We start from the raw sequence: 27,137 nt of genomic DNA, 5'->3' as shown, positions 1-27,137 counted from the left end.
AAGGAGTCATATATTTAATAATTTTTAGAAATTAAAACTAGTTTATTTTTGATGTTAACACAAGAAGCACAACGTTCGGATACTTGACGAAACTTTGTAGTGGGATTTTATGACTCTACTATTATTGTAAAATATGGAAACATTTTGAATGGTAGTGTACATTATTACTATTGTATGCATTTTTTTTTGCAACAAAACATTTATAATAATATTTTTAAATTTTTTTTTAATCATTTTAATGTGCTTATTAGTGTTTTGATTGACTGATACCAACAATGATCAGGACTGCGCATATAATCGCAGACACTAAACATAAATATTTTAGATTAATAGAATACGGATATTTTAAATTCTCACTGTATGCAAAGGATTTAAAAAAAAAAACCAAGCACCTGGCTGCAGATGAATTCATGCAGATCATTTTATATCAAGGAGTTGTGCATTTGTTCACACAGAGGCCAGTTTTAACACGCTGAAACATTCTCCCTTGAGGTTATTCCTGAGCATTTCAGGACAGCTCACGGTATAATGATGATTAACTGCGTTTTCCTTTTTCTCAGTGGGAAGAGATCAGCGGCTTGGATGAAAACTACACACCCATTCGCACATATCAGGTCTGCCAGGTCATGGAGCCAAATCAGAACAATTGGCTACGGACTAACTGGATTGAGAAGGGCGATGCCCAGAGGATTTTTGTGGAGCTGAAGTTTACCTTGAGGGATTGTAACAGCCTTCCAGGGGTGGTTGGCTCTTGCAAGGAGACGTTCAACTTGTACTACCAGGAAACCGACGTGGAGGTGGGCAGGAATATAAGGGAGAGTCAGTATGTGAAAATTGACACTATAGCTGCGGACGAGAGTTTCACTCAGGGTGACCTGGGGGAAAGAAAGATGAAGCTCAACACGGAGGTGCGTATAATCGGGCCCCTCTCCCGCCGAGGCTTCTACCTGGCCTTCCAGGATGTAGGTGCCTGCATCGCTTTGGTCTCCGTCAAAGTGTATTACAAGAAGTGTTGGTCGATTATTGAGAACCTGGCCACGTTCCCAGATACGGTGACGGGGTCAGAGTTTTCGTCGCTGGTGGAAGTGGAGGGTATGTGCGTCAACGACGCAGAGGAGGAGGCCGACAACTCTCCCAAAATGCACTGCAGCGCAGAAGGAGAATGGCTAGTTCCCATTGGGAAATGTATATGCAAAGCTGGATTTCACCAGAAGGGAGATGCGTGTGAACGTGAGTACTTTATTTTCATTTGCACACATCTGTTGGCATGCTTTAGACGAGTGACACTGATTAACCTTGCATGCAACAGAAGAGAGGACAATGGAGCAATTAATAAGTTATTATTATGTGCAATACTTGCTTATGTGTCCATTTACCAAGACAATCCTTGTTCTAATTGGATGACTGAGCGCCCAAGCATAGAATTACCCTAATGTGAGGTAATTCATCCGAATTACAGCAAAGCAATGCAACAACAAAACAAAAAATGCTGAAAAAGAAGAACGATTAATAACAAAAAAACATGCTTATTGGGCAGAGATAATAATGATGGATTAAATGTGGGTGCAAAATCCTTGGAACAATAATTGGAATCCCTGTTAGTAGCTTGATTTGTGGGCTCTTAATTTATAGCCTTATGCACATTGACACTGGAATTAAATGATAACTAGCACTCCAGCTTAGCTCTCAGAAACAGCCATGCTCTCTTTCTTCGTCTCTTTTCTTCTCTTTCCATTTGGCACCGAGCCAAACCAATCGCTCCGGAGGAGGTTCAGCCCTAACGCCGGGTCCTTCTCCGGACCCTTGAAATGACCCTAACAGAAAGAGAAAATAAACAGCAGACACCCGGGGTTATTTAAGAAGTGTCCGAACAGGAAACACAATTACAGTTGCCTGTGATATACTCTGCAATTAAGACTAAAACACTCCCAGTGCCATCACTGTCACTAATGGTGCTAAGCGTTGTTTTTTTGGCAGTCACATGACACATGATTAGGATCTGCGGGAGAGGACCTCTTGGTTTTGTGTGGTTTAAGTGGCCGTCCAGCCTTTTTTCTGCCAATCTGGCTCACCTCCTCCACCTATAGATTATCAAGTGTGCAGACCAGTAATGATTAATCCGATATCTCCGGAAGGCTTGGATAGCTTTTATGCGGTGCACATACACGTCTACATCATTAAGTTATCACGTAAAGGGTGCTTCAGAACACTATTATGTTATCAAAAGCTAAAATGGGCAAGGCTGTTTCACGCTGAGAGGTTGCTGCAAAGCTGAAAGCTATTTCAAAAGCCAGAAAGGGAGCAAAGGAGAAAGTTGATGGTGCTTCTATGTAATATGGGCTATTTGGCACACATTAAGCATAATAAAAGGATGCCTTTTATGTCTTTTTTTACAATTCCACCCTTTTTAACCTATTAAACACTCTGGAATTTTTACTCACTCAAAGCAAAAAAAAAAAGAAAAGAAAAAAGAAATTAAAGAAATTAAATAGTGAAGCAACGCCGAACTCTCCGAAAATCTCGATTGCTTTTCCTGTGAATTAATCGCTGTTCACGAAGCCATCTTGCATTCCTCAAAAACAATGTCGCGTTTTTTTTCTCTCAGAGCTGGCGACAAACAAACCCTGTCACCCATTTAGATTCCTGTCCCCTTCCATTGTCACTTTATGAGTTGTGCGTCGCTCCTGGCATGAGTGGCTGTGATATTACCACTGTAGTTAATCTAAATAAAATGAGCATGAGACTGCCGCATCAGCACTTCCTCTTAGCGATCTTCCCGATATTAAATTGCCTGTTCAGAGTTCCCCCCCGAGCAGCAACCAGACTGAAAAATACTGGTGTGTTTTCCCCCTCTGTCAGGGAAACAGTAATGCAGTGCACGGTATCTGGGGCTGAAGGCCTGTGAGTGACAGGGGTCTTTTTAATATGGGAGGACTGATCTTTCCAGGAGTATACAGCTCATGTTGCAGCTCTCTCTTTTTCTTTATCTTCTCTTTCTCTTCCTCCCCTCGGGGGCTCGGCCAAGGCACTGTGACCCTGAAGCCTTCGAAAGCTCCTGTTTTTACACCATCTCACAGTGTTCTGTTATAAAATCCACACTATTTATATAAGAACAAGCACACAAGCAGCAGACGCTCATGCATACGGAACAAAGTCTAAAATGTCTTGCATTAAAAATTGAGTGGGGAAACTTAAGGAGGGCCATGAAAATGTATGTTTTGACCATCTCATTCATCAGATGCCTGATGGAGGATTGTGTGTCTTTCATTTCTTCCTCCTTTTCCCCCCTCTTCCTCTAAACAGCCGTTCGCACAGGACACACATCCGTTGGCACAGTATTTTAATTGCTTTTCTACATACTTGCGCTAGGCGGATGACTTTAGCTGTTGTGACGTGTTTGAGATGCACAAACTTATAAAATGTCTAACTCTAAAACTGTCCTTTGATAGGAATAGTTAACACATAAACAATTATGTCAAATAATTCTTCTGTGGAACATAAAACAAGTTATTTTTATACACAACGAAAGTGAATGGGCTCCAATATTGTTTTGGATCATATGGACTTCAAAATATCATCTCACAGAAGAAAAAGTCATACATGCTTCATCCCTCGCTCTCGTAAAATCATTTTAATGGTACGTATGCAAGTCTCAATGCAAGGCTTCACTCTTTCCTGCTTTTCTAGAGATCTGCTCATTGCAGTTACAAGAATCAGTGTTATGGGTGTTGGGAAAAAAGGGAATCTGAAGTGTTCAGCAGCATGCCAGAGTTTATTTGCATAGAGCTCAAGTAAAAATAGCGGCTATTCATTTGCGAAGCTCTGTTCAACAGTGTCTACTCAGAGAAAATGGAGACACTAAGTCCTTTGGAGGCAAAAAAAAAAGGAGTCCTTGTAGACAGACATTGATCTCTTTGTTTCCGTTAAGCTTTTGCGAACAATCCGTGGAATGTATGTTGCTCAATCACATCACATTAATAACTGTATCTTGTCTAACGAAATTCCTAATATTAACCGATAGTTGACCTGCTCTTCCAGTTTGCGTTATTTACAAGGCAAGCCTCTGTTTATTATTCTAAGGGGAAAAACAAGCTAGCGTTGGCTAACATGCTAACAGGAGGAGGTACTGGCAACGGCAGGCGCTGACACCATCCATCTCCCAGATGTCAAATAGTTGGACAGAAGTTAGTCAAAGCCTGATGGATTGCCAGAACACAGAAGGAGGGCAATAGCTGTGGCGACAAGCTGCAGAAGTAGCCGAGGTGGAGGGACGCAAGAGCAAGACCCAGGCTCAGTGAAGGCCGTGCTTTGCATCTCAAATGATGCCACCAGGAGTTGGGGGTGGGAGGATTGTATAAAGGCTTGACATGCAAGTGATTGATAAGGTGTGAAAGTAAAGGCTACAAACGGTCATCCGTTAGAGAACTGTAAATGGGCTTAATTATTCAAATGGAGGCGAGTTCCTTTGGGAAGCCCGTTGGGTCCGGAACTGTCAGGGTTAGAATCATCTGCTGATGGATAATGGCCTTCTCGGCCAGTCAGGGTCTTCGAACAGCCACATGCACTCGGAGCACTGTTTGTTTTTCCCCCTCGGTTTTGTCAGATGGAAAGTGGCTTTGAACATGAGGGGAGCTGTCATTGTGCTGTGTTGTCAAGGCTGTCAGTTGGCTGTAGTCCAGTTATTGATGTGTTGTAGTTGCTTCATGTTCACAATCACATTTCTTGTTGTTTCACTGGATCAAAAAAAAGTTCTTAGGTTAAATGACAAATGGTTAACATACTGTCATTCATAATAAAAAAAAAAAAAAAAAAAAAAAAAAAAAAATCACTGTGCTGAGATTCATGTACAAATGTTCCGTTTGAACTGGTTCTTTTTAATGAATCAGTCTTAAGCTCACAGGCAACTTCACTCACACAGTGAATCGTTCAGAGCAGCTATGGGGATTCACTGACTAAAGTCATTCTTCAGATATATCTGATTCAAAATGAGCAGAGAATCGTATAAATTACTGATAGTTTTTAAAGATACTTTATCACAAAAGAGTTTTGTTGTAAAATATTATTCTAAAGAATTCAGATATGCTACACAAAATATTGGTTATTGTCTAGCATAGTGAATCCAAGTAAGGTTGAATCGAATCAGTTATGTATACTACACATCCCTTTTCCACACACTAACTGATCTTCTAACAGTTGTGAGAATAAATGCATAGTGTTTAATACACATCCCAGTGGATCTACACCACAGCAGTTGACAAAAATGAACATCAGCGCTTCTGAACAATCGAGTGATTCTGTAATTTGTCAACTAAAAGCTATTTGGCTCTTAAATGATTCATTAAAGCGCCAATGGCTCCCATGTCATTTTCTGAAGTCCTGGTTGTGATATTAGCAAGACATTTTCATACTAGAACAAACCTCCTAAGACTTCTTCCTTCCTTCTCTCTCTCACTCTGTAAAGGAGAAAAGTGTGCAGTTATGTAATAAGTTATTGATTTTGCTCTTAGGGAGAGATTGAGCTGCTGAGTCTCCTGCACTGCCGCTCTCCCAGAGGAGAGTCCCTCTGACAACAGACCCTCCCTGATGCTCACTGAGTGTTAAGGCCCTCAACCTGGTCACATATCACTTTCACCCGGTCGCCTCGGGCCAGGGCTGCTCCGAACACACACACACACACACACATACACACACGCCTGCTTTGTTGCTTTTAACACAGTGTCCGCTTGTCCAATTGCATTCATTAGTACGGATGAGCAGAGGGCAATTCGAAAAGAGAAGTGTGTGTGCCAGCGTTTAGGCAGCTGAAGGGGGTAAGCTGCCCATAGTGTGGGCCGCATGTGTGTGAATGCATGCATAAAAAGAGTGTTTCGCCGGGTGTGTCGGGCTAAAAAGACTAAGCCTATCAAAATCTGCTTGTGTGTTTGTGTGCATGCAAGGGTTGATGGAGATGTCGGGACCTGTTAGTGCTGCTGGAGTTGTGAGCAGGGCGGTTGCTAGTAGGGGGTCTTTGTTTGGAGGGGAAAGAAGCCATAGAGCTGGCTCCTCAGGCAAGCCAAGGGTCAACTGCTCTGCTCATCCATCTTCCAGCCTGGCAGTGACCTGTCAGCTCGGCTGCTCACGTTACTAAGCAGAGCAGGCAGGCCTGCATTGTGCAAGCTGCTCTGTTTGCAACCATGTGTAAATGAAGTTAATATTCACTGACCCCGTGCCCAGCCCGTGAGCGACCCTGGTGACACCACGGAAATCACAACGTTGCTAGCTAAACGAACAAAGATTCCTGGCTATTCACATGGGCTGTTTATTTCACATCGCTGCAGTGTTTTTGTTCGCGCTGTCAAAATATGTGCGTTTGATGGAACGACACATTTCTCTGCCGAGTCATGTTCAGCTTCATTGTGTTTTAGTAGATTGCTGAACTTTAGTTTTGCTTTACACATGACAGAAATAACATGTTTCGAATGCTGTTGGATTGAGGAAGCTCGTGTTTTGCACTTTTCCATTCAAAAGCAAAGTAGAGTTTGTGTATCTTAAACCAGAGAGTGGCTGGTTATTTGTTATCAGATATTTTGTGATTATAAGAGTACATTACACAGCATTTTAAAGATTTTGGATGAATCCAATTTCCTAGGGGAAAGTTTGTATATTTGGCAGTAGAAATGGTTGGTAACGCTTCCTTTTACAGTACAGTACGTTTACTTACAGTGTACTTACCTAGAAAGTACTGGCTAATATAAGGTAAGTACATGGGTTAGGGGTAGGTTTAGGGGTAGGTTCAGGGTTAGTACCTAGTTATTACCCAGTAATTATAATTACTATAATAAGTACATAGTAAGTGCATGGGTAACAGGACTGTAAAAGGAAGTGTTACCAAATTGTTTATATATATTGCAAATAATCAGACATTTTTATTTTTATTTGTAGTCATAACATGATCTATTTTTTAGGATATGATTGCAACGTGATCAACAGGACCCCTCATGGAAAAAGATAAAATTAATGGGACTTTTGAAAACGAACATAAATTTGCATAATAGGCAGTTTTGTCTATAAGGCATTACTAATTTGTATGTTTTTCGGAAGTCACAGTGTACTTTTACAATCGAATCCTCTGAGATCCCACGTTTAAATGAATTGAATGCTTTTTGAAGCGTTCCAAATTCACATTCAAAATTTTTCCACTTTTGCGGTGCTCTGCTGGGGCCGAGATGCTGTTTGCTAATGAGAAGCAGACTAAATTCTCTCTGCTCATAAAATGAGATTAAGGAGAAGAAATGTCACACACACAGAGCACTGTCTCTCAGCCAAGTTATTACTGAATGTAACTCGAAGTGAACACATTGTGCCAAAAAAGAATCAATAAAATTAGAAAGTAATACCGTTCTCTGCTTTTGTGGGGACAGCTATGAGCGGCACAGTAATCAAGACTATATGAAACGATCATTTGTCTGAGGAGATGATTATTGGAAGATAGAAATGTGTGCCACATGTTAGTTTTTCATGCATCACCAGCGGTGATGTAGGGATTTGATGGAGTGCTGTATCATTTAGTCTCTAGGCAGGGATATAGACAGGTATAGAGTGTGTGTGGGTGGCTTTGGGTGCGCGTGGATGTGCGTTTTTCCAAATAGGTGTGCGTCCGTACACGTTTGGACAGGTCACGACTCACGACTGTGTTTGGCTTTATAATGAGGAATCCTCTGCCGGTTCGCCATTGTGCGTTCATTTTGTCTCCTCTGTCAAAGCTGCAAAGTCATCCAGACTGTGTGTCTCACTGTGTGTGTGTGTGTGTGTGTGTGTGTGTGTGTGTGTTTGAGGTATAACTTGCTGATGGTGGAGGTTTGATTTAGATCTGATTAGGTGTGGTGGTGTTCTTAAGGAGATCTTTCACTTTTTTCTTCCAAGAAATGACCAAATCTGTTGTTTTCTAACAGCTCTGCTTCACTTCAAGACTTTGTAACACACATGCACACAAACTTTGTGTTGAAAGAAAAAATATGGGTAAAAAAAATACATGTTTAGGGGGGAGGAGCTAACGAGATGTCAGTATAATTTCTGGAAGCAAAATAATGCTTCAAGTATGTTTACATGCATTAATTTACGTTAATCTGAATGAATCCAATCTAATTTCAGATTAGTTCTGTTTAAATGAAACTTAAACTGTGGAATCCAATTTAAATTTTCAGAACCGGAGAGCCATCAATCTGATTAGTAACTGAATATTTGGGTGAATGTAAATGTAGCTAATAATTTGTGGTTTAATTTCTTTAATGTTAATCTTTTTTTTCATTTCTTTTGCAAATCAATGCGAATGACGTGGAAGAGGAAGTGCAGGTGCCTCGGGATATGCTTATATTTTCTGTTTTGCAATCAGCTGCAAACAAGATCAGCATTTACACTTGGAAGGAAGCATTTCAAAGGCATTTTACATTCTGATGAAAGCCCAAATCCCTTTTTTCCTAAAAGGCTTCTTTGCTCTAAAAGTGTTCCTTTTCACTGTAAAAGTGACATTTCATGTTTCCTTCTTTTCCGCTAACACAGAACATATCATATGCCAGGAAAGCCATCTGGGCAGATGCTATGGGGATGAGTTAAGCTGTTGTATTTAACTGTAATGGCTCTTTTTTTTTTTCCCTTTTTCTTTTGTGGTCTGTTTAACAGCAATAACATTTTACAGATCCTTTCAGTATTTTGCCACAATTTCATGACCGTCCAGAGAGTATTTTGAGTGTAATCACATTTATTTGCAGTCTGCCTCACATGAGAAATGAGGAGCAAGTTGAAAGATCTGTTCTTGGCACGGCGACGACCACTTCCAGCCAACACAAATGTGACTGTCAAAGCATAATGCATTCAGCAGTAATTGCAGAGATATATCCTTACTATCCTCTTCTGTTTAAAATATACATTTAAAAGACAAGAATTGTTGTACCATTATGTACACAAAAAAGGCCATTACATATTTGCTGAATTTACTGTAAAATGTATTTAGCTAAGTGGCATGCAGATGCATTTAACAGCTGCTTTTCGTGAAGCTTTGTGCCACAGACTTTTCCTCAGTGTTTGTTATTCATCTTTTTTTTTATATACATTTCACAATTCGATTTTTTTTTTATTAGCACTTCATTTATAGACCTAATATTCCAGAAAACATGTAACCTATTTTTATAAAATGAGTATAACTGCATGGCACCTAAGAGACTATTTCAAATGAACAGCTGTTTTTTGGCTCAATTCATGATGTTAACATTTTAACTATATTTAGGAGAGCGCTCTGATAGGCTTTGATCTGTTCTTTCTTCACAAGTCTTTCTTGTTCCTCTCTGAGGGCTTCAGAGGGCATCCTGGTGTGTCCTTCAGCACAGTGTAAGAGAATGCTAATCTTCTCTTTGTTTCTGACGGAAAGCTACTTATCTCTCCTCCACACAGGTAGCTGCCATGAATGAGATTCTTGTCTGCATCAGGAACACACCCCTAATCCAACCTGTTCGCTCTGAGTAATGCGTGGGGCACTGCGCGAATAGCTCGGAATAAGATCCATCTTTTAACATTTTAATCTGACATTTTCACAACCCTCTAATCCAACGTTCTTTCTTTTTTCTGTAACCGTTAGTCTCTTCGTCTCAGTATGTAGGAGAAATGCAAAGGGTACAGGGCCAAAATTGGACCCCATCCTGGTGTGTTGCTTTCTTGATGCCTTTTGATTCTTCCCCTTTCCTTTGTACCCTCGGTCTGTTTCCTGGAGTTGGGTAGATTTCTCGCCCTCTTAGGAAGAAAGATTAAAATGCTTGCCACACAAGGGCTGACAGCATGGAAACAGGCTTTCTGTGAGTTTGAAAGGTTTTAGGTTCTCTCAGACTGCTTTCATCGGCGGTGGAAATAATATGTCTATTGATATCTTCTTCTTATCATAGCCAAAAAGTGTATACATGTAATTCAAGAGTAAATATCTAATGCTAATCTTGTTTATATACTTTTCTCTGCCTCACAGTGTAATTTCATTTAAAAGTAAATTGAGTGATATAATATCATTGATATAAATATGTACTGTTCACAGTATGAAAATGTACTGTATGTATGAAATATGCAGATTATCTACTACATATGCCAATGTGCCAATATCCATGTGCAGTATACAACAGAGCACACTGCATGCTATATGTATCCCACAATGCAATGGTTTTATTAGATTTATTTAACTCATTATTTGATTTGGATGTCAAATGTTTAGATTAGGTTTTTTTAAAACTTTTTTATGTTATTTTGTTATGTTAATAATGTTGCATTTCCAGGATGTCACTCACATGCAATAGCTACTATGAGCTCATGTGGAAATAAAGTGGCATAATACAGTTTGAAACATAATGGATACTAGGCTATTTTATTTACTATTAAAAAAAATCCTAGGCAGCTTTTGGGAAAAAAGAAAAGTAACAGAAATAATGTACTTTTAAAGGACGTAAATATACTTAAGTGCGAACTGAATGTACACTAAATTGCATGTTAATTGCTTTTAAATCATGATAAAATATTATTAAAACAATATAATATACATTTAATATAAAACTTGATTTAACAAAAGTGTGTGAAGAAACAGTCATAAAAAAGTACTCTCTTTAAGTACACTTAAGTGGCCTTTTATTTCATTCATATTATCTGTAAGTACAGTTTTTTAAACATACTATTAAGATTTGAAGTACACTACAACTGGGCATTCAATACATTTACGCACACTTCACAAGGGAGTTCAAGTGTGTACTGTGCAGTATTCCATAAGTAGCCAAAGTACTATTCCATTCTGAACCTCCAGCCTGAGATCAGAAAATAATATACAAAGTTCTAAAAAGGGCAACCCAGAAGTTTATAGGAAATTCATTGAAAGAAAGCCAACAAGAGAAAACAACTGACAGCACAAGACCAAGAGAAAAACCAGCACTTGCTTTAGGAAAGCCTGTGATTAGGACATTTCCTCACTCTCCCTAGAGGGAGGACTGTTAGAGAATGTTATAGTCAATATACGCTAATTTTAGACAAGTCAGCAGTCTGTGCAGTTCAACTGGACATTGTCTTGAATTTTACCTCTGGGTTGTTGTTAAATCTCTCTAATAATTCTTTTTAAATGAGAAGGGATTCACTGTTGCAAAGGCAAAAACAGCGTTGAAGCTGATTTTGAAGAAAGTTTACTTAACCAGTATCCAAACCCTATAAAAGATTATGCTGTCTTGTTGTGATCGTCTCTATACATACATGCTTTGTGTGCGATTGGCTAATGCAGAATAATACATTTTAGTAATTGAGGTATTTTAGTGGCAAAGTCTTCCTACATTATCAGTACCGTGTAAGAAACGCTAAGAGACCATTTTTTTCCCCCTTCAGCTTGACCACTGAAAGGTAAATTACTGACGCTGGCACCCGCCGCCTGCTAAAGACTCTGGGAGGAATGTCAGGCTGTTTTAATCTCTTTCTCTGTTGTTCTGTTTAACCTCAACCTGTGTTTCTAAGGGGCCGACTAATTTCTTTGTGCAGTAAATGAGGTTGCTGTTGCCTGCTCTGCGTACCCATGTCAACAAGCACATCCCATTAGCTCGCCTTCATGCTCGTGGCAGCTCGAATAAAGCTCATGCTCACCAAGTCCTTCTGCTAACTTTTTAAACCCGCCTAAGCTAGTGTTTTTCCTTTCCGTTTCGCAATTTAGCAGCCAAGCGGTTATGTTGGCAGGACATGTTTTCAATTCAGAGCAGAAATGGGCAGTTAAGTGGAGGATATCGTCTCAATGTCAGTTTCAGAGATTGGTTACCATGCTCTCAAGAGTCCCTGGCACACGGGGTCATGTAGCGCTAATTCAGTCATGATTACATGCTAGCAGACATTATGCAGCATGGCAGAAGGAGGCATAATTGGGCAAGCCTCATCTTTTTCTTCCACAGAAATAAAGCTGTCAGGAAGGGGAAAACAAAGCTATCATTTATCTCTGCGGTGGCGGGTTACTGCGTTAGCAGCACAATGGTAGCATGTTTTTCAACTAGTTCAGTGCCACTATTTGCACGTCAGGAATTTGGGCCTCAGAAATGCCGTGTTTGTGCATGTCACTCATAAAACCAGAGAGGTGGAGTGGAGACAGGTTCTCAGGCGGGCCCCCGTGTCAGCGCTACATTTGATTTGAGGCCTAATTTGCTGGTTGGTTGCTTGTGTAAACAACTCAAGGATACTTGGGCATCTCAGACGGCGTGATAAACAAATCCTGATCGCACGGATGTAAAAATAAACCCTCCCCGCTTCAGAGACGTAAAAAGGCAGTCAAGAGTCCTCCTGTTTTGGTGATTTGTGATGGTGCTAATCTTAGTGTGTTCACGAGAGAGCCGTTGAGTGCCCGTGGCCCGGTCTTGAGCTCTCGGGCTCAGACGGAATCTTTTCGGCTCAGAGCTGAAAACAAAAACTAACAGACACACCAGCTTACCAGGGAAATTGTTTCCTGGCCTGTTATACTTTTGTCTTCTTCTGCTTTTCATTCCTTCCATTTCCCTTTTCTTTTCCTTTTCCCTTTCCTTGCCTGATCTTTCCTGTGCTTTTTCTTTTCTGTTTTGTCATTTTCCTTATTATCTTTTCTTTTCCTTGTACTTCTCTTGTTCCTTTTGCTTGTGTTTCCTATTCCAATTCCTGTTGCTATTTCTCACCTTGCTTTTCCTGTCCTTTTTCTGCCCTTTCTACTGTTAATCTTCTTTTCCTTTCCTTTCCTTTTCCTTTTGTTCCTTTTGCTTGCATTTTCTTTTCTTGTTACTTTTCCTTTTCTTGTTACTTTTCCCGGTCCCTTTCCTTTCCTTTCCTTTCCTTTCCTTTCCTTTCCTTTCCTTTCCTTTCCTTTCCTTTCCTTTCCTTTCCTTTCCTTTCCTTTCCTTTCCTTTCCTTTCCTTTCCTTTCCTTTCCTTTCCTTTCCTTACCTTTCCTTTCCTTGTTACTTTTCTTGTTCCTTTTGCCGGCCTACTTGTTTTCTTTCCCTTTTCCCCCTGTTCTTTTTCCTTTACCTTCTTCTTTCCTCTCCTTTTAAATAGTTTAAAATAACTTGTTCATTTTTCTTTTGTTGTAATTACCTAATTTACACAATGAAAATTCGACTTTTTGTACTATATAGGAATAGTATAGGAATCCTAAAAAAAAAAAAAAACCCTGAATACCCTTTCTTTTAACCATGACTATTTCACGGTACACTTTGCACCACCAAGAAGTAGATTTGCTGCTTTCAATTACAAGTCCTCACTAGTTGAGAAAGATTCCAGATAAAATCACATCCCTTTCCTCCTCTTCTGAGCCTCTGAAGGCCCTTGTTCTTTATGTTGCACGGCCACACCATGCTATGGTTCTGAGCAAAATACACAGTGACAAGGCTTTCATGTAGCTGAAATGGGGATACGGTATCCCTCAGCCACCCCCCATCTCAACAAGGTGGTGTTTAAAATGAGGAAATCAGCCGACCTCCTGTGCGATCACCATTTTAGTCTTGTCACGGAAAGCTGCAGTATTTTCCCCCCTTTTGGAAGGCCCTGAAACAATAATGCAACTACTTGAGATATAAAAACTGGGTTTAGAATTGAAAATCAGTAGTGTTGTGTCCCTGGTAATAATCATTAAAATGCATAGCTGTGAACAAAGTAATATTTATCCTGTGGATGCGGGCGTGGTTGGGGTTTAAGAAAAATCATGTGGGCCCGATTCCCTCTTTAGGCTGAAGGGGGTTTTAAGCAAACAGCTGCTAAGTGTGGATTAGCGTCTCTCAGCAGTGCCGACCAAAAGGCCAGACCGAAAATAGCTTATTTCTTTTTGCTTACTGATGTGAACCAGGAAAATACCCCAGCCTGTGGAATCACCCTGGATTTGTTCTCTCTGCAGTTTTTTCTTCTCTTTTCACAAGGTTAATTAACACAAAATTTATTAGTGATGATATATGAAGTCAGGAAAAACTGAATTTTATTAGGTATTTAATGTTGTCTAATTATAATGCAAATAGTAATATATGATAATGGTCCTTCATTGGAAATTCAGCCCATATGGGCATATGAAATAAAGTATGGGAGTAAATGACTCATTGTCATTGGAACGTGTGAGGGTGATTCTTGTGCATAGCCTAAAGCATTCTGGCCCTAATTTCTGCTTTGTCTCTGATCCCGGCTGCCTGTGGGATGTCCTTTTTTCCCCTCATAAAAGGTGAAATACTGAAATAATCCATTTAAGTTTCCTATTTTCCAAAGTAACCTTGCCTCTAGGACATTTCTGACTGCTAGAGGTGGTGCAAAGGCAGGCATGCAAGAGCTTTTGGGGTGATCAGGAATATAAGGCCTCTGAGTGACTAAATGTGTGTTGTAATGACCCAGCAGAAAACATTATTTATTCTCAGAGGCTGATCTTTTCATAGTTCTCAGTTATCGATTTGTGTCTTAAAATGTCTACTGAGCTAATTGTTGACAACATCCCTGCTATAAACAGTGTTATTTTAGTATTATTTATATACTATTATAGTATTTATTAATATATAGTATGTATTCATATTTTGAATTAGCTTTTATTTAATATTTTTAGTTTTCTTTTTAATCTTTTGTAATTAATTTAGTTGTAAAAGTGTTGTCATTTTTATTTAAAAGTGTTGTTGTCAGTTTTTTTATTATTAGTTTAGTTTTATTATTATTTAAAAAATGATTTCAATAGCTTTAATTTTATTTCAGTTTTAGTTTTTACTAATTTTAGTACTTTAACTTCAACTTATTTTTTTAAGTTTAAGCTTTTTATCTGATATTTATTGTTTATTTTATTTAAGATTTATTTCAACTACTGATATTATAACAACACTAGCTATAAATACTTTGAAATTCATATTGTTAGCATATCTCATATTTAAAATTTCGAGTTTAAGCACAGTTTGATACTTTGAGATGTCTTCTGAAACCCTAGAGAAGATACATATAAGTTGAACATGGTCTGAAAATCTGAGAAGCTAAAACATCTCCATTATTACTCAATTTAATCTGATTTATGTCTACAAGAAACAATTGAGATATCAATTAAGGCATATTTTGTGATTTTTTTTTCTTTCTTTCTCTCTTTCTTATGATGGTGCTAAATGGGCAGTCTGATCCAAACACTAGACGATACAAAATGTGAACACATTCTAATTATTTCTCTTTTTCTTTCCATCACCATCCAGCCTGCGGTCGTGGATTCTACAAGTCTTCATCTCAGGATCTTCAGTGTTCCCGTTGTCCCGCACACAGTTATAATGACAGAGAGGGCTCGTGGAGATGTGACTGCGAGGATGGCTACTACAGAGCCCTCTCCGACCCCCCTTCTGTCGCCTGCACCAGTGAGTGAGCTGTCTGTTTCTCTAGTCTTCTTCCTTTTTGTTCTCTCCCTTCTCTATGTCTTTATGACTGCAAACTGGCACATCTCATTCCCACTCACTAGCAGGTCATGATCAGACAATTGTCTGCTTCCTGTCAGGTGAGATTATAATTACCAGGGGCATCAGTCTATGTTTTTTGAGGGGGAACTGTGGAAGTCCTGGCTCATTTGGTGCCCGAGTGTGTATATATATATATATATATATATATATTTTTTTTTTTTTTTTTTTGGTCGGTGGGGTGTCTGAGTGGGCATGTTTTTGGATTCAGTTTGGTTTGAATAGGTATAACATTTCTGGTAATTACAGTCAGAAGTAATGGAAGCAGGTCCCAGCAGTTTTTTCCTCTCTGTCTCTTTTTTATGTTTTCCTCCCCTCCCTTCTAATAACCACCTGTCTTCTCCTTTCCTGTCCTCGGCCATCTCTCTTTATGAATAGCACAGCTATTCCTCAGCCATTGATGACTTATTTACAGAGGCCAGACAAGGGTGAAAAGAGGCGTGGAGGGAGTTCAGGGCGAGTCGATCTACTTGGAAATATGCTCAAGGACAGGTTCAATCAGGTAGAATCCCAGGATGTGCTTAACTTCCTGAAGACAAAGAAATGGAGAGAGTGCATTAAAGTAAGGATTAAGTCCTGTAAAGTTTGGTAAAAAAAAAAATTGCAATTTATTTGAACAAATGTTGTAATTTAAGCTGCAGTAATGATGCTGCTTATAGATTTCAAGGTTAAAGAGCAAAAAGACATAAAATCACATTGAAATAAAAATGACAAACTAACAAGAACCTTTGACGCAGAGTTAAGTTATGTGTTGCCTATGCTCTGCTGCCCATAGTAATGAATCTTGCCAATAGAGTTACTTTTTTACAATAATGTTTTTTTTTTTTTTACAATGTATTTGCATTTTATATATTTGTATTTTAATATTGTCTAATTATTATTATTATTACTAAATTGAATAAACGTTTTAATTTAGTGTTGTAATTATTATTATTATTAGTAATAATAATAATAATTCATCACATTTATATAGCGCTTTTCTGGACACTCAAAGCGCTTCACATAGAAGGGGGAATCTCCTCAACCACCAGCAATGTGCAGCATCCACCTGGATGATGCGACGGCGCCATATTGCGCCAGAACGCCCACCACACACCAGCTTACTGGTGGAGAGGAGACAGAGTGATGAAGCCAATTGGTATATATATATGGGGATGATTAGGAGGCCATGATGGACAGAGGCCACTGGGCAAATTTGGCCAGGATGCCGGGGTTACACCCCTACTCTTTCGAAAGACATCCTGGGATTTTTTGTGACCACAGAGAGTCAGGACCTCGGTTTAACGTCTCATCCGAAGGACAGGACAGTAGTAGTAATAGTAACTATATTACAATTAAATTCTGTAGTAATAGTGCAAAATAGTATATATATACACAATTTTTTAAATTATAACATGAATTATATGATATATTCTGATTGTCAAATATGTGTATATTTTGTTAATATTTTGCCCCCTCGCCGGCCCTGATCCTGAGTCACATCATGCATGCTCAGTATAGTAGATGACAAAACAGAGTGCTGAATTAAATCACAGCCTTTTTTGTTTTTAAGATGCGCACAAGGCCATATGGCGATGATTTTAATTTGGTTATTTGTGCAGCTATGATGCTGCAATAGACAACAGGGAATGACAAATGGATTTGAGTAGATGAGAGAAACATATTAGACCCTAGCTGTGCTGTTGTGGAACAGGCCAAATGTGCAGCCTATCCAATGATGACACATATGTCATGCATTAATCATTCACTACGATTTACCTCTCCCACCCTCATTCCAGCTTTCTTCTTTATTCTATTACAGTAACTCCCCCAAATTTGTCTCACCACTGCCTTACAAAAGAGATGATCACACAAGAAGTGATTTAGTCTAATTGTTGCCCATTGCCCACCAATAAGAGAACAAAGGAGAAACAGGCCTGAAATTCACCACACAATTACTCTCGTCTCCTCTGCCTTCTTTCTCTTTCCCTCCAAGTACACATCAGATCGTTTTCTACCCTGACCACACTTTGGCTGTTGTTACTCTGTCTGGGCATAAAAAAGTTGACTTTACTGCAAAATGCACACAGAATATAGGGATTAAGAGTCATCTATGGCATCCAGAGTGCAAATAAATGGTGAAGCATGCGAGTTGGAAAATGTGGAAACAAAGGTAATTCATAAATATAATGATTTATGAAGATGACACAGGCCCTTAAAGGCCCTGAAAGAAAGAAAACATTAAATTGATTTATAATGTTCCAAAATAGTTATATTTAATAAAAGCTGTACTTTAAACTTTCTATTCATCTTGAGCACCAAATCAGCATAGAATGATTTCTGAAGGATCATGTGACACTGAAGACTGAATATTCAGCTTTGCCATCACAGGAGTAAATTACACTTTAAAATATATTAAAATTGAAAACATTTTTGTATACATTATACATTGTTTACTGTATTTTTTTTAATCAAATGCAGTATTGTTGAGCATAATAGACTTATTTTAATACATATAAAAAACATAAAGTAGAACGTAAAGCAGTAACTACGTTAGTGTTGGACAACAGCACAGACACCATGCATCGCTAAATAAGTTATACAACTCAGATACACAAATAATTGGCGGGGGGAGGGGATTTGTTCTAAATCACTTCGAGTCACAGAGGATGTGGCAGGAGTTTGGGATAATAAGGATGTGACAAGAGGGAAAAAAATGCAAATCAAGGGGGTAAAACAAAAAAAGTTTTAACAAACATAAATCGCGCCTCTTTTGAAGTGTTATGCATTCAAAATACTCTTCTCCCCAGACTTGTCTTAATTATCTCGGGATTAAGTTATTGTGACCATCTGAATTGTCTGGGATGAAGATTTCTTTTTATGGGGATGGGGTTTAAAGCAGCGTGGAACTGAATGGTAATTGGGGGTGAATTTACATTCGCTGAATAAACACCCTGATGGACAGCTTTTTAAATGAGCGAGGTGTAAACCTACCGAATCTTAAGCTCTGTCAATACGCACTCAGCTCCTCAGAACACGGATTAAGAGCGGCCTTGATGAAATTCAGATTTCCAGAGTGAAAGGAATTAATATTCACTTTCAGAGAGGAAAAAAAGAAATATAGCACAAAGTTGTACAGAAATATTCACTTATTTATTAATCCCAATTGCATGGCATAAATTCTCCCGGGTTTACCTGTGAGGTGCCAAGATAAATAGGCAATACTTAGGCAAAAGCCTGCTGTGTATTTTTTTCTTTTTAGACAGAATGAAAGTAGGGAGTTCTTGACAGCTTTCAGAGATGACATCGATCATTCGACAGCTGCGCATGCATGGTGTCAGCACTAGCGAAGGTCTGGAAGGGGCGGGAGGAGGATGGGACTTTGTGACAGAGAGAAAAAGAGGAAAAGGGAGAGCGGGAGACATTGAAAAAGCGAGAAAGAAAGTAAGAGAAATAGAAAGAGAGAAAGTGAGAGCGCATAACCTACATAGTATCTTTTCAGCTCCCTTCAACCCCTTGAAATCATCACCTCCGTTCATTGACGTGTCCCTGAGGGTGAGACTTTCCTTTTTTTCCCACAGTTGCTGGCACAGATGTACAGTAGTAAACCAGCCTCTCTCGCGCACCTCTCTGGCTCCGGCCCTCTATCTATAATTGGCGTATGGTACAAGTGAGGTCAAAGTTCAGGTACCATGTTTGTAGATTAAGGATTAGTGGCTGGACTGTTTAAACACGGTTCACAAGTAGCGGCCTCATTATTGGGGTGAGTCTTAAAGGGAAAATCACCCAAAAAATAAAATTCTCCTTTACTCACCCTCATGCCATGCCAAAACTCTACGACTTTCCTTCCTCTGTGGCAAACAAATTAATACTTTTATTCTGTAAGGATTAATTAAATTGATCAACAGTGACAGTGCAAAGTTGTACATTGTTACAAAAAAAAAAAAATCTAATAAATGCTGTTCTTTTGAACTTTCTATTCATCATAGAATCTACTAAAAAATGAAGCAACACAACTATTTTCAGCATTGATGATAATAAGTAAGGGTTAATGCCCGACGAGGTGTCCATTGTCAGGTATTAATGGTGTGAACCGGCCGACGCGCAGTGGAGGTCCATTAAAACCTGACAATGGACACCTCGGAGGGCATTAACCCGCTTATACCATGGTCACTTGCCAAATAAAACATTTTTAAAACATTAGTTTATATTTTAATTAGGCTAAATCTAGTTTTTACAAATAATAACTTGCCTGATGGTTTATTTAGCAACCGGAGATATTTATAGTCCGCTCAGCTTGTAGAACCCTTCAGGTTCAAAAATGCATTTTTGTTTGTCATGAAACACAAAGGTAGGCAAAGTTTTTTTTTTATTACACATAAAACAATTAATCAAACAACAATCAAACCAAAAAGAAACAATTAGTTCTGCGCTCCAGCGATTTGCGCTTAAAGAGGGCAATAAATCAATCAGATCAATCTCCGTTTTATTTACATTTTTTCTTTCTTCAGCAGCATCCCAGTCGTCAAAGTTGTCATATTCTCCATAAATGTTAAAAGAAATAACGAAGTCGCTCGTTGTTCTATTAGTAGGCTAACTAACGTTAGATGTTTGTTTTGATAGAGCAAATTGTTAACGGATACTTTGACTGCCTGTTGCTATGGTTACTCACAGCTGTTGTAGGCAGCGCATTTATTTATTAATTTCGAATGGTAAACAGTCAGTTTCACCAGAACTACTTTACTAGGTGTCCTCTATCACTTTTTACCGGACACCCTGCAGCCAATCAGAATCGAGTATTCACCCAGACCATGGTATAATAAGAAATGTTCCTTGAGCATCAAATCAGCATTTAATAATGATTTCTGAAGGATAATGTGACACTGACGACTGGAGTATTGATGCTGAAAATTCAGCTTTACATCACAGGAATAAATTACATTTTATAATATATTCAAATAGAAAACAGATATTTAAAATTGTAATATTGTAAAATATTATTTCAGTTTTCTGTATTTTTGATCAAATAAATGCATCCTTGGTGAGCATAATAGATGTCTTTCAAAGCATGAATTATCCTTTACTATAGGAGGAGTAGCTCTAAGACAGTCAAGAGCTGCTCAAAGTGCAGATAACAACTGGATTCCTGAGTTAAGCTCCTGTACTGCTTGGCCCGAGACTTCAGGCTTCTCTCTCTCTCACACACACACACGCACGTACGCACGTACGCACACACACACGACCAGCAGGTTGACCTAATTAATGTTTTCTCACAGGAAAACTGCAATGGTAAGAATCGTGACCACATTTTTACTGATTTATGTGTTTTTTTTTTACACATGCATTAAACTCACTCTTTGGTTTGGAAGGATATTCAGCTCAATCACTTGAAAATCGCTGTTAGAAAACATATCATGTGTAGCTAGCCAGACTTTTGACTAAAGGCTTAAATTTGGTCCACAATGCAGGTCATTCTGGTCAAGAACTGCCTACTTAGACAAGGACAAGTTGGCATATAAAACAATCAATCACATTTTTTGCTTTTATATTTAAGGGTGGGGTTATCTGAAATAGATTATACCACAACAATAGACCGTTGTGGGAAAAATCATTCAGATGGCACAGCCCTTGCTGTGAACGGCTGTACAGAAAACATAGAAAAATAGCAGGAATGTTTGGCGTTTTGAGTGCAATCTTCATCAGAGACTCTGTGAACAGACTGTGGGCGGATTGAGGCTGTACAATCTATAAAGTGTGGGTAAAAAAACACACAAAAAAAACTGTTTTATAAGAAGGTTGAAAAGGAAAGCAAAAAAGATCGAGTGTGAAAGAGTGTACCCGGGCTTTAAGCAAACTCCATATCCATTAAAAGAATAGTTTGGTTTGTGGTGTAGAGAATGAAGCTGTCTGTGGCAGAATTTTGTCCCAGTTTCCCCCAGACTTCCTTCAGCGTCCCTGCAGAATCCGTCTCAAAGCAGACTGCAGAGGAGGTGACAGATTACATATATAGAAACACATATGCACTCGTGTGTGAAAGAGCAAATGAGAACGGTAAACTCAGAGGGCATTTTGTTGTTAACCAGCGGACGATGACGCTCACAACAGTGCATTAAAATGAAAGACGACTGCGGGACTCTCCAGACACCAGATGCACGCTTGACAGGAAAGTCTTGTTTTAGCCAATTTCAGTGTTATCAAAAACAAAAAAATTAATAAAACTTGTATAATTGTCGCATATTCCTTTTTATTCAAATGATGATCCCATTTATAAATTTGACTATTTTAAATGTTTTGTTTTTTAAATTACATTTACATTTATGGATTTCCCATTTGCATTTGCAATATAGAAGTGTCTATTGCATTCATTAAATATTTTCTTGCATATGTCGAAAACTCACTTGAATCCATTTTCCCTCGAAGGTGCCATACCTCCATACAAAAATGCTGTCCGTTAAGTGATTCACGTTTTTTTTTACAAAGCCTCAAATTATGAAATTGGAACAAAATCATGGATTGCTATTATATACATGCATTTATTTAATGTTTTAAATGATTAAATCAGTAGGTGATTCATTGCTACCTTTTCGTTCGAATAGATATGCTCAATGACAGCTTGACTTGAGTCCCTTCCTGTCTCAGCTGGCCATTTAAAGATAAACAATCCCTTGATCTCTGCCACTCAAGAGCAGAAAGAGAAGGCCCTGCCAAATGGAGCCATTAGGGGTATTATTATTATTATTATTGCAGGTAACCATAGAAATAAAATGCTAAAGCCCCAGGAGGATGAGTGAGTGAGTGTGTGTGAGCGGCTCTCCCCAAGGGTAATGGAGTAGGAGGGACATCATTAGCATCTGTAGGTGAAGTTGTGCTTCGAACTTGAGAGAGAGATACAGAGAAGATAGAGATGGAGAGACAGGCCACATCTCTTCACCTGCCACAGGTGGCCCTTTCATCTCCTCCGTTCACTCGTTCCCCTCCTACTTTGATGAATATGGATGGATGTGTGTGCCATTAGCTTTAATGAGGAGCAAAATTTAAGTGTCATATTAACCATTCGCACAATTCTAATGCCTGCTCTTTCCCCTCATGCATATGAAACAAGTGTGCTGTTACTAAATGTCCCCAGTTTTGCAGACGGGCGGCACTGGTGACACACGACCCAAGGGGGCTTTCACACTGACAGTGTTTTGTAGCTACAAAGCGACCAGACATTACTCATGTAAACTTTATTTTAGTACGCCTAAAGTATACAAGGGATGCATAAAAATACATATTGTCCAATACCGATAAATTCAAACAATCCTGATATTTAATTGTTTATGCTCATTTCCGCATTTTTTACATTCCATTACGTTTACCAACCTGCTCCGCTGTCAATCCCACAATCCCTTTTATGAGCCTATCGTACAGCTCCCCTAGAGAACGGATTGAAAACGCCCATTTAGCTCCACGCCAGTGGACACATACGGGTCACTGTTTCTTTTTGAGGTACAAAAATCGAACCTCTCCAAAACGACAAACCCATGATGCAAGACCACCACAAAGACAAGCTCTAATAAAAGAGATATTGAACAGACAGTGGTGCCGTTATGAAAACATTAGGGTGATAAAAGCAAGGGCTTGGTGGTTGGATAAAAGTAGCAAAGTATAAATCATTGCTTTATGAGACACGCCAGATTCCTTGGCACTGGCGGGGATTAGGGGATGATGGGTTGTTTTCCACTGTGGTCATCCGTCTGTGAGCTGGTTATTGTAGGCTGAGTGGAATCCTGCACTGCTGCTATTGTCGGGGCGATAACTCGCTCATGATCTGACTCTTAAATTCTGGAAGTGACTCAGACTCCCTGTCTTCCATGGCTTAGACTCCTTGTCACCCTGGCAGTCAAGAAACAAAGGGTTTTGCCAATTGTATCACCTCTTTTCTTTTCACAGGAATCTCATAACTCCCTGGCTCGGTAATGACATGCCAAGTAGGAGGAAGACGGTCTTATCTTTTAAGGTTTTTTACCTCAAAACGGTATCCCGTTGTTCTCCATTTTATTGTTTTTCTGTCACATCCCTGGTCTACATCGACCTTGGCAGCGCTCAAGTTCAACTCCCCAGAATTCTTGAGCATAACATCTCTATGTATCTAGGTTACAGAATAATTGCATGCCAGGATTTGCCAAGGGCACAGATTCCTCGTTTTTCCGTGTTTTTTTTTTTTCTTGAGTAAAGAAAAATCTGGAGTCTTATGTTTATCTATGAATCTTCTCTTACTACAGGGCCACCATCAGCTCCTCAGAACCTGCTTTACAACATCAACCACACCACCGTCAGCCTGGAGTGGACCCCGCCGGCCGACACGGGCGGGCGTAACGACGTGACGTACCGGATTATATGCCGCCGCTGCACCTGGGAGCCAGAAGAGTGCTTTCCTTGCGGGAGCAACGTTGGCTTCTCTCCACAGCAGAGTGGATTAACTGACACCTATGTCACCATCACCGACCTGTTGGCTCACGCGAACTACACCTTTGAGGTTGAGGCCGTGAATGGCGTTTCCGATCTCAGCCGTACCCAGCGACTGTTTGCAGCCGTCAGCATCGCAACCAGCCAAGCAGGTAAGAGGTTTGGACTTCAATGGCTATTTGATCGCAGATCTGACAGGTTCTAGAACTATACAACCAAATCTGCATTTTAAATATGCAGTAAATTTGCAGCATGTTGGGTTTTGGCACCGTTCTGATGTGTATTTTAAGCTACAAGGATGTTCTGGTGTTTTTTGTGTTGCTTGGGGGGACTCTCATCTCAAGCCTGTATAGTTTCGAATGCGCGCATTCACATTATTGTACTTACCGCCGTTGGGATAATTTAACAAATTATCTGCCAACCATTTTCCTGCAATTCATAATTTGTGGTTTGTGGGGGCGATATAGCGGTGAACAGCAACAGATGATAAATAATAGAAGTCACGCACAAGAATACCCCTCTCATTTCCCCTTTGCTTTTTATTGTCTGCCAGGAGAACCGCCACCTTTAAATATCACTTACAGTCGCCATGGTTGACATTTCCACAAGAGTCTTTGTAGAATTCCTGATAAATGATATGAGCTTTCACTTTATCCCCTGAAATTAAATGGGTGGCAAATGCTTGCATTGGTGCTGAAGTCATGGCCGCAAACATTATTAGCTCGACGAGTGGTTGCCTGTCTTTGGCTCTCCCTCTGTCTCTCTCTGACACTCTCTCTCTCGGGAGTCGGCCATAATTTAAGAGCTGTTTCTGAGACTACACATGCTAGAGAAATGCATGTTTTTAATGAACTATTTTTTTCATAGGTCTGCAAAACAAGATTTCTCTTTCATGCCCAAGCATCCATGAAATACAATTTGCCTTCAAATGCATAGTGGTTCTGATCATTAATAAGTGTTTAGTAGACAGTGATAGCTTAGCACCATGCTTCAGCAACTAGCACATAGACTGTAGTGTTGTTGTATGTGTACACACACAAAAACACACATTCAGTATTTGAGTGTTTGTTGTTTGGAAAAGAGATTCCACTATATCGGATATGCCACCTAGGGATGCTCACAATGGTTAACTAATCGACTAGTAATCCAATAACTGAATAGTCTGTTATTGAAGCTGACATTGTAAAATAATATATCATATTTTGTATCTATTTTTATCTATCATTAATGTTGTTTATTTTATCTAGATTTTTAAAAAAAATCTTGTTAATGTACTGTACATGTCTACAGCATTTGTGACCCTGAATCACAAAACCAGTCACAAGTAGCACAGGTGTATTTGTGGCAATAGCCAACAATACATTGTATGGGTCAAAATTATCGATTTTTCTTTTATGCCAGAAATCATTAGGATATTAAGTAAAGATCATGTTCCATGAAGATATTTAGTAAATTTCCTACCGTAAATATGTATATACACCATTTATTTCTGTGAGTGAATGCAGCACAATCGCGAACATAAATGGACAACTTTAAAGGCGATTTTCTCAATGTTTAGATTTTTTTGCACCCTCAGATTCCAGATTCGGCCAAATATTGTTCTATCCTAACAAACCATACATCAATGGAAAGCTTATATATTCAGATGTATAAATCTAAATTTCAAAAAATTGTCCCATGTGACTATATTATCTACAAACAAAATTAGTTGATCTAGTTTTCTTCTCTTGACAATATATAATGGTTTTTTCTAGACATACAGTATGCTGAACAGGTTATCCAATATTTAGAAAATAAGGCAATAACCATGAATGTTGATTAGTTGATCTAGAATTTATCTAGATAATATATAAGTCTGTAAAATATTATATAGTATCTAATTTTTTTCAAGATTTATTTTATCTCGATATTATATAATTATAATTCATAATAATATACATATCATTTATCTAGACATATGTTGATTAGTTTATCCAGATTTTTTCTCAAGATTATTTATAGTTGATCTAGACATGTTGACTAGTTTATCTAGATGTTTTATCTAGAAAATGTATAATAATTTTATCTAGACAAATATGTTGACTGGTTTATCACTTTATCTACATGATATATAATACCGTATTTTTATCTAGACATTATGTTGTCTATTTTTTCTCTTCATTTTATTTTATTTATTTTATACACTATTTTTATTCATTTTATTTTTCATTTTATACACATTACTTAGTAAAGCACCACAGCTAACAGACATTTTTGGCTGTTGCATTGCGTGTTAAGAGTCCTGCTTCTTCTTCCATTCTGGTTCACTTAGTTTAGCTGTTTTCGAATGCAAGAATGTGTTTTATGTAAACACAGTCTAAGAAATGCAAAAAAGTTCCTTTTAATCTAGACCAATTAGTCAAGTAGTCATTCAGGCAACTCATAGACTCGTTGATTCAAACAGTGTGCAGTTTTGTACATCCCTAGGTTTTCACCACCTGCATTCAAAACTCAAGTTCTCATTTGCATTTTTGTTGTTTTTATGGTTTGCAAACAAAACAAGGTCAGTGACAGGATAATACGAGCAGCTCACGCATGCACGTGTTCACAGAGAGATGAGGAAAGAGACACAGAGGGAGAGGCGATAATGACCGGCAGGCAGTAAAATGAGGGAGGAACAGAGGCGAGGAGGAAGGGGAGAGGGGATGATGTATGTTTTATGACAGGGATCGTGACAGAGACACTCGCTGGAGTTAGGAGCCACAAGGACACACGGACACCTTGGTAGGTTTGGAGCGAGAGAGAGAGAACGAGAGATAAGGGACAGAGAGAGAGAGGGAAAAGACCCTTGTCTCAAAGTGAGAGCCGTGCGTAATTATGTCTGGCATACTGACAACAGACAATTACACCAGCCACCCTGGGCAATATTTAGTCATTAGTTATTGTCAGATTGAGAAAATATATTAGTAAAGCCCTGTTTTCTGTAGTGCCAGTATTACCGGTTTCATTTTTCATGTCTTTCAAACTACAGAGTTGGCCATGGAGACTGAAAAAAATGGAGAACAGAATAAATCTGAGTATGAATAGATTCTAGCTAGGAATGGAGCCTCTGTCGTCAATTCTACTTGTCTTTTAATGACAGGTTAGTCGTTTAGTGAGGTTGACTAGTTTTAGATTTTTCCTTTAGTTTTGTTATTTTTTAGCAACCAAATTTAAATCAGCAATTTTAAAAGATTTTTTTTTTTGCTTTGTCCAGACAAGTGCCCATCTTCTATAAATTATCTCTAAA

At 38.8% G+C, this 27,137-nt stretch overlaps 1 protein-coding gene across 4 annotated transcripts in view; it reads left to right on the top strand.

Moving 5' to 3' along the window:
* The window catches only part of epha7 (eph receptor A7), an 81,967-nt gene that overhangs the window by 2,301 nt on the left and 52,529 nt on the right, over positions 1–27,137 (top strand). For all 4 annotated transcript variants that reach the window (XM_056259867.1, XM_056259869.1, XM_056259868.1 and 1 more), the window contains exons 3-5: positions 561–1,230; positions 15,191–15,346; positions 23,686–24,021. In XM_056259867.1, the coding sequence (XP_056115842.1) occupies positions 561–1,230; positions 15,191–15,346; positions 23,686–24,021 (1,162 nt within the window). The remainder of the gene's footprint in view (positions 1–560; positions 1,231–15,190; positions 15,347–23,685; positions 24,022–27,137) is intronic.

Source organism: Rhinichthys klamathensis, unplaced genomic scaffold (genome assembly GCF_029890125.1).
Source record: "Rhinichthys klamathensis goyatoka isolate OS25496 unplaced genomic scaffold, OSU_Roscu_1.1 h1tg000170l_1, whole genome shotgun sequence".
Taxonomy (NCBI): Eukaryota; Metazoa; Chordata; class Actinopteri; order Cypriniformes; family Leuciscidae; genus Rhinichthys; species Rhinichthys klamathensis.
The sequence above is the reverse complement of the archived record's forward strand: the minus strand, read 5'-3'. Positions and strand labels throughout refer to the sequence as shown.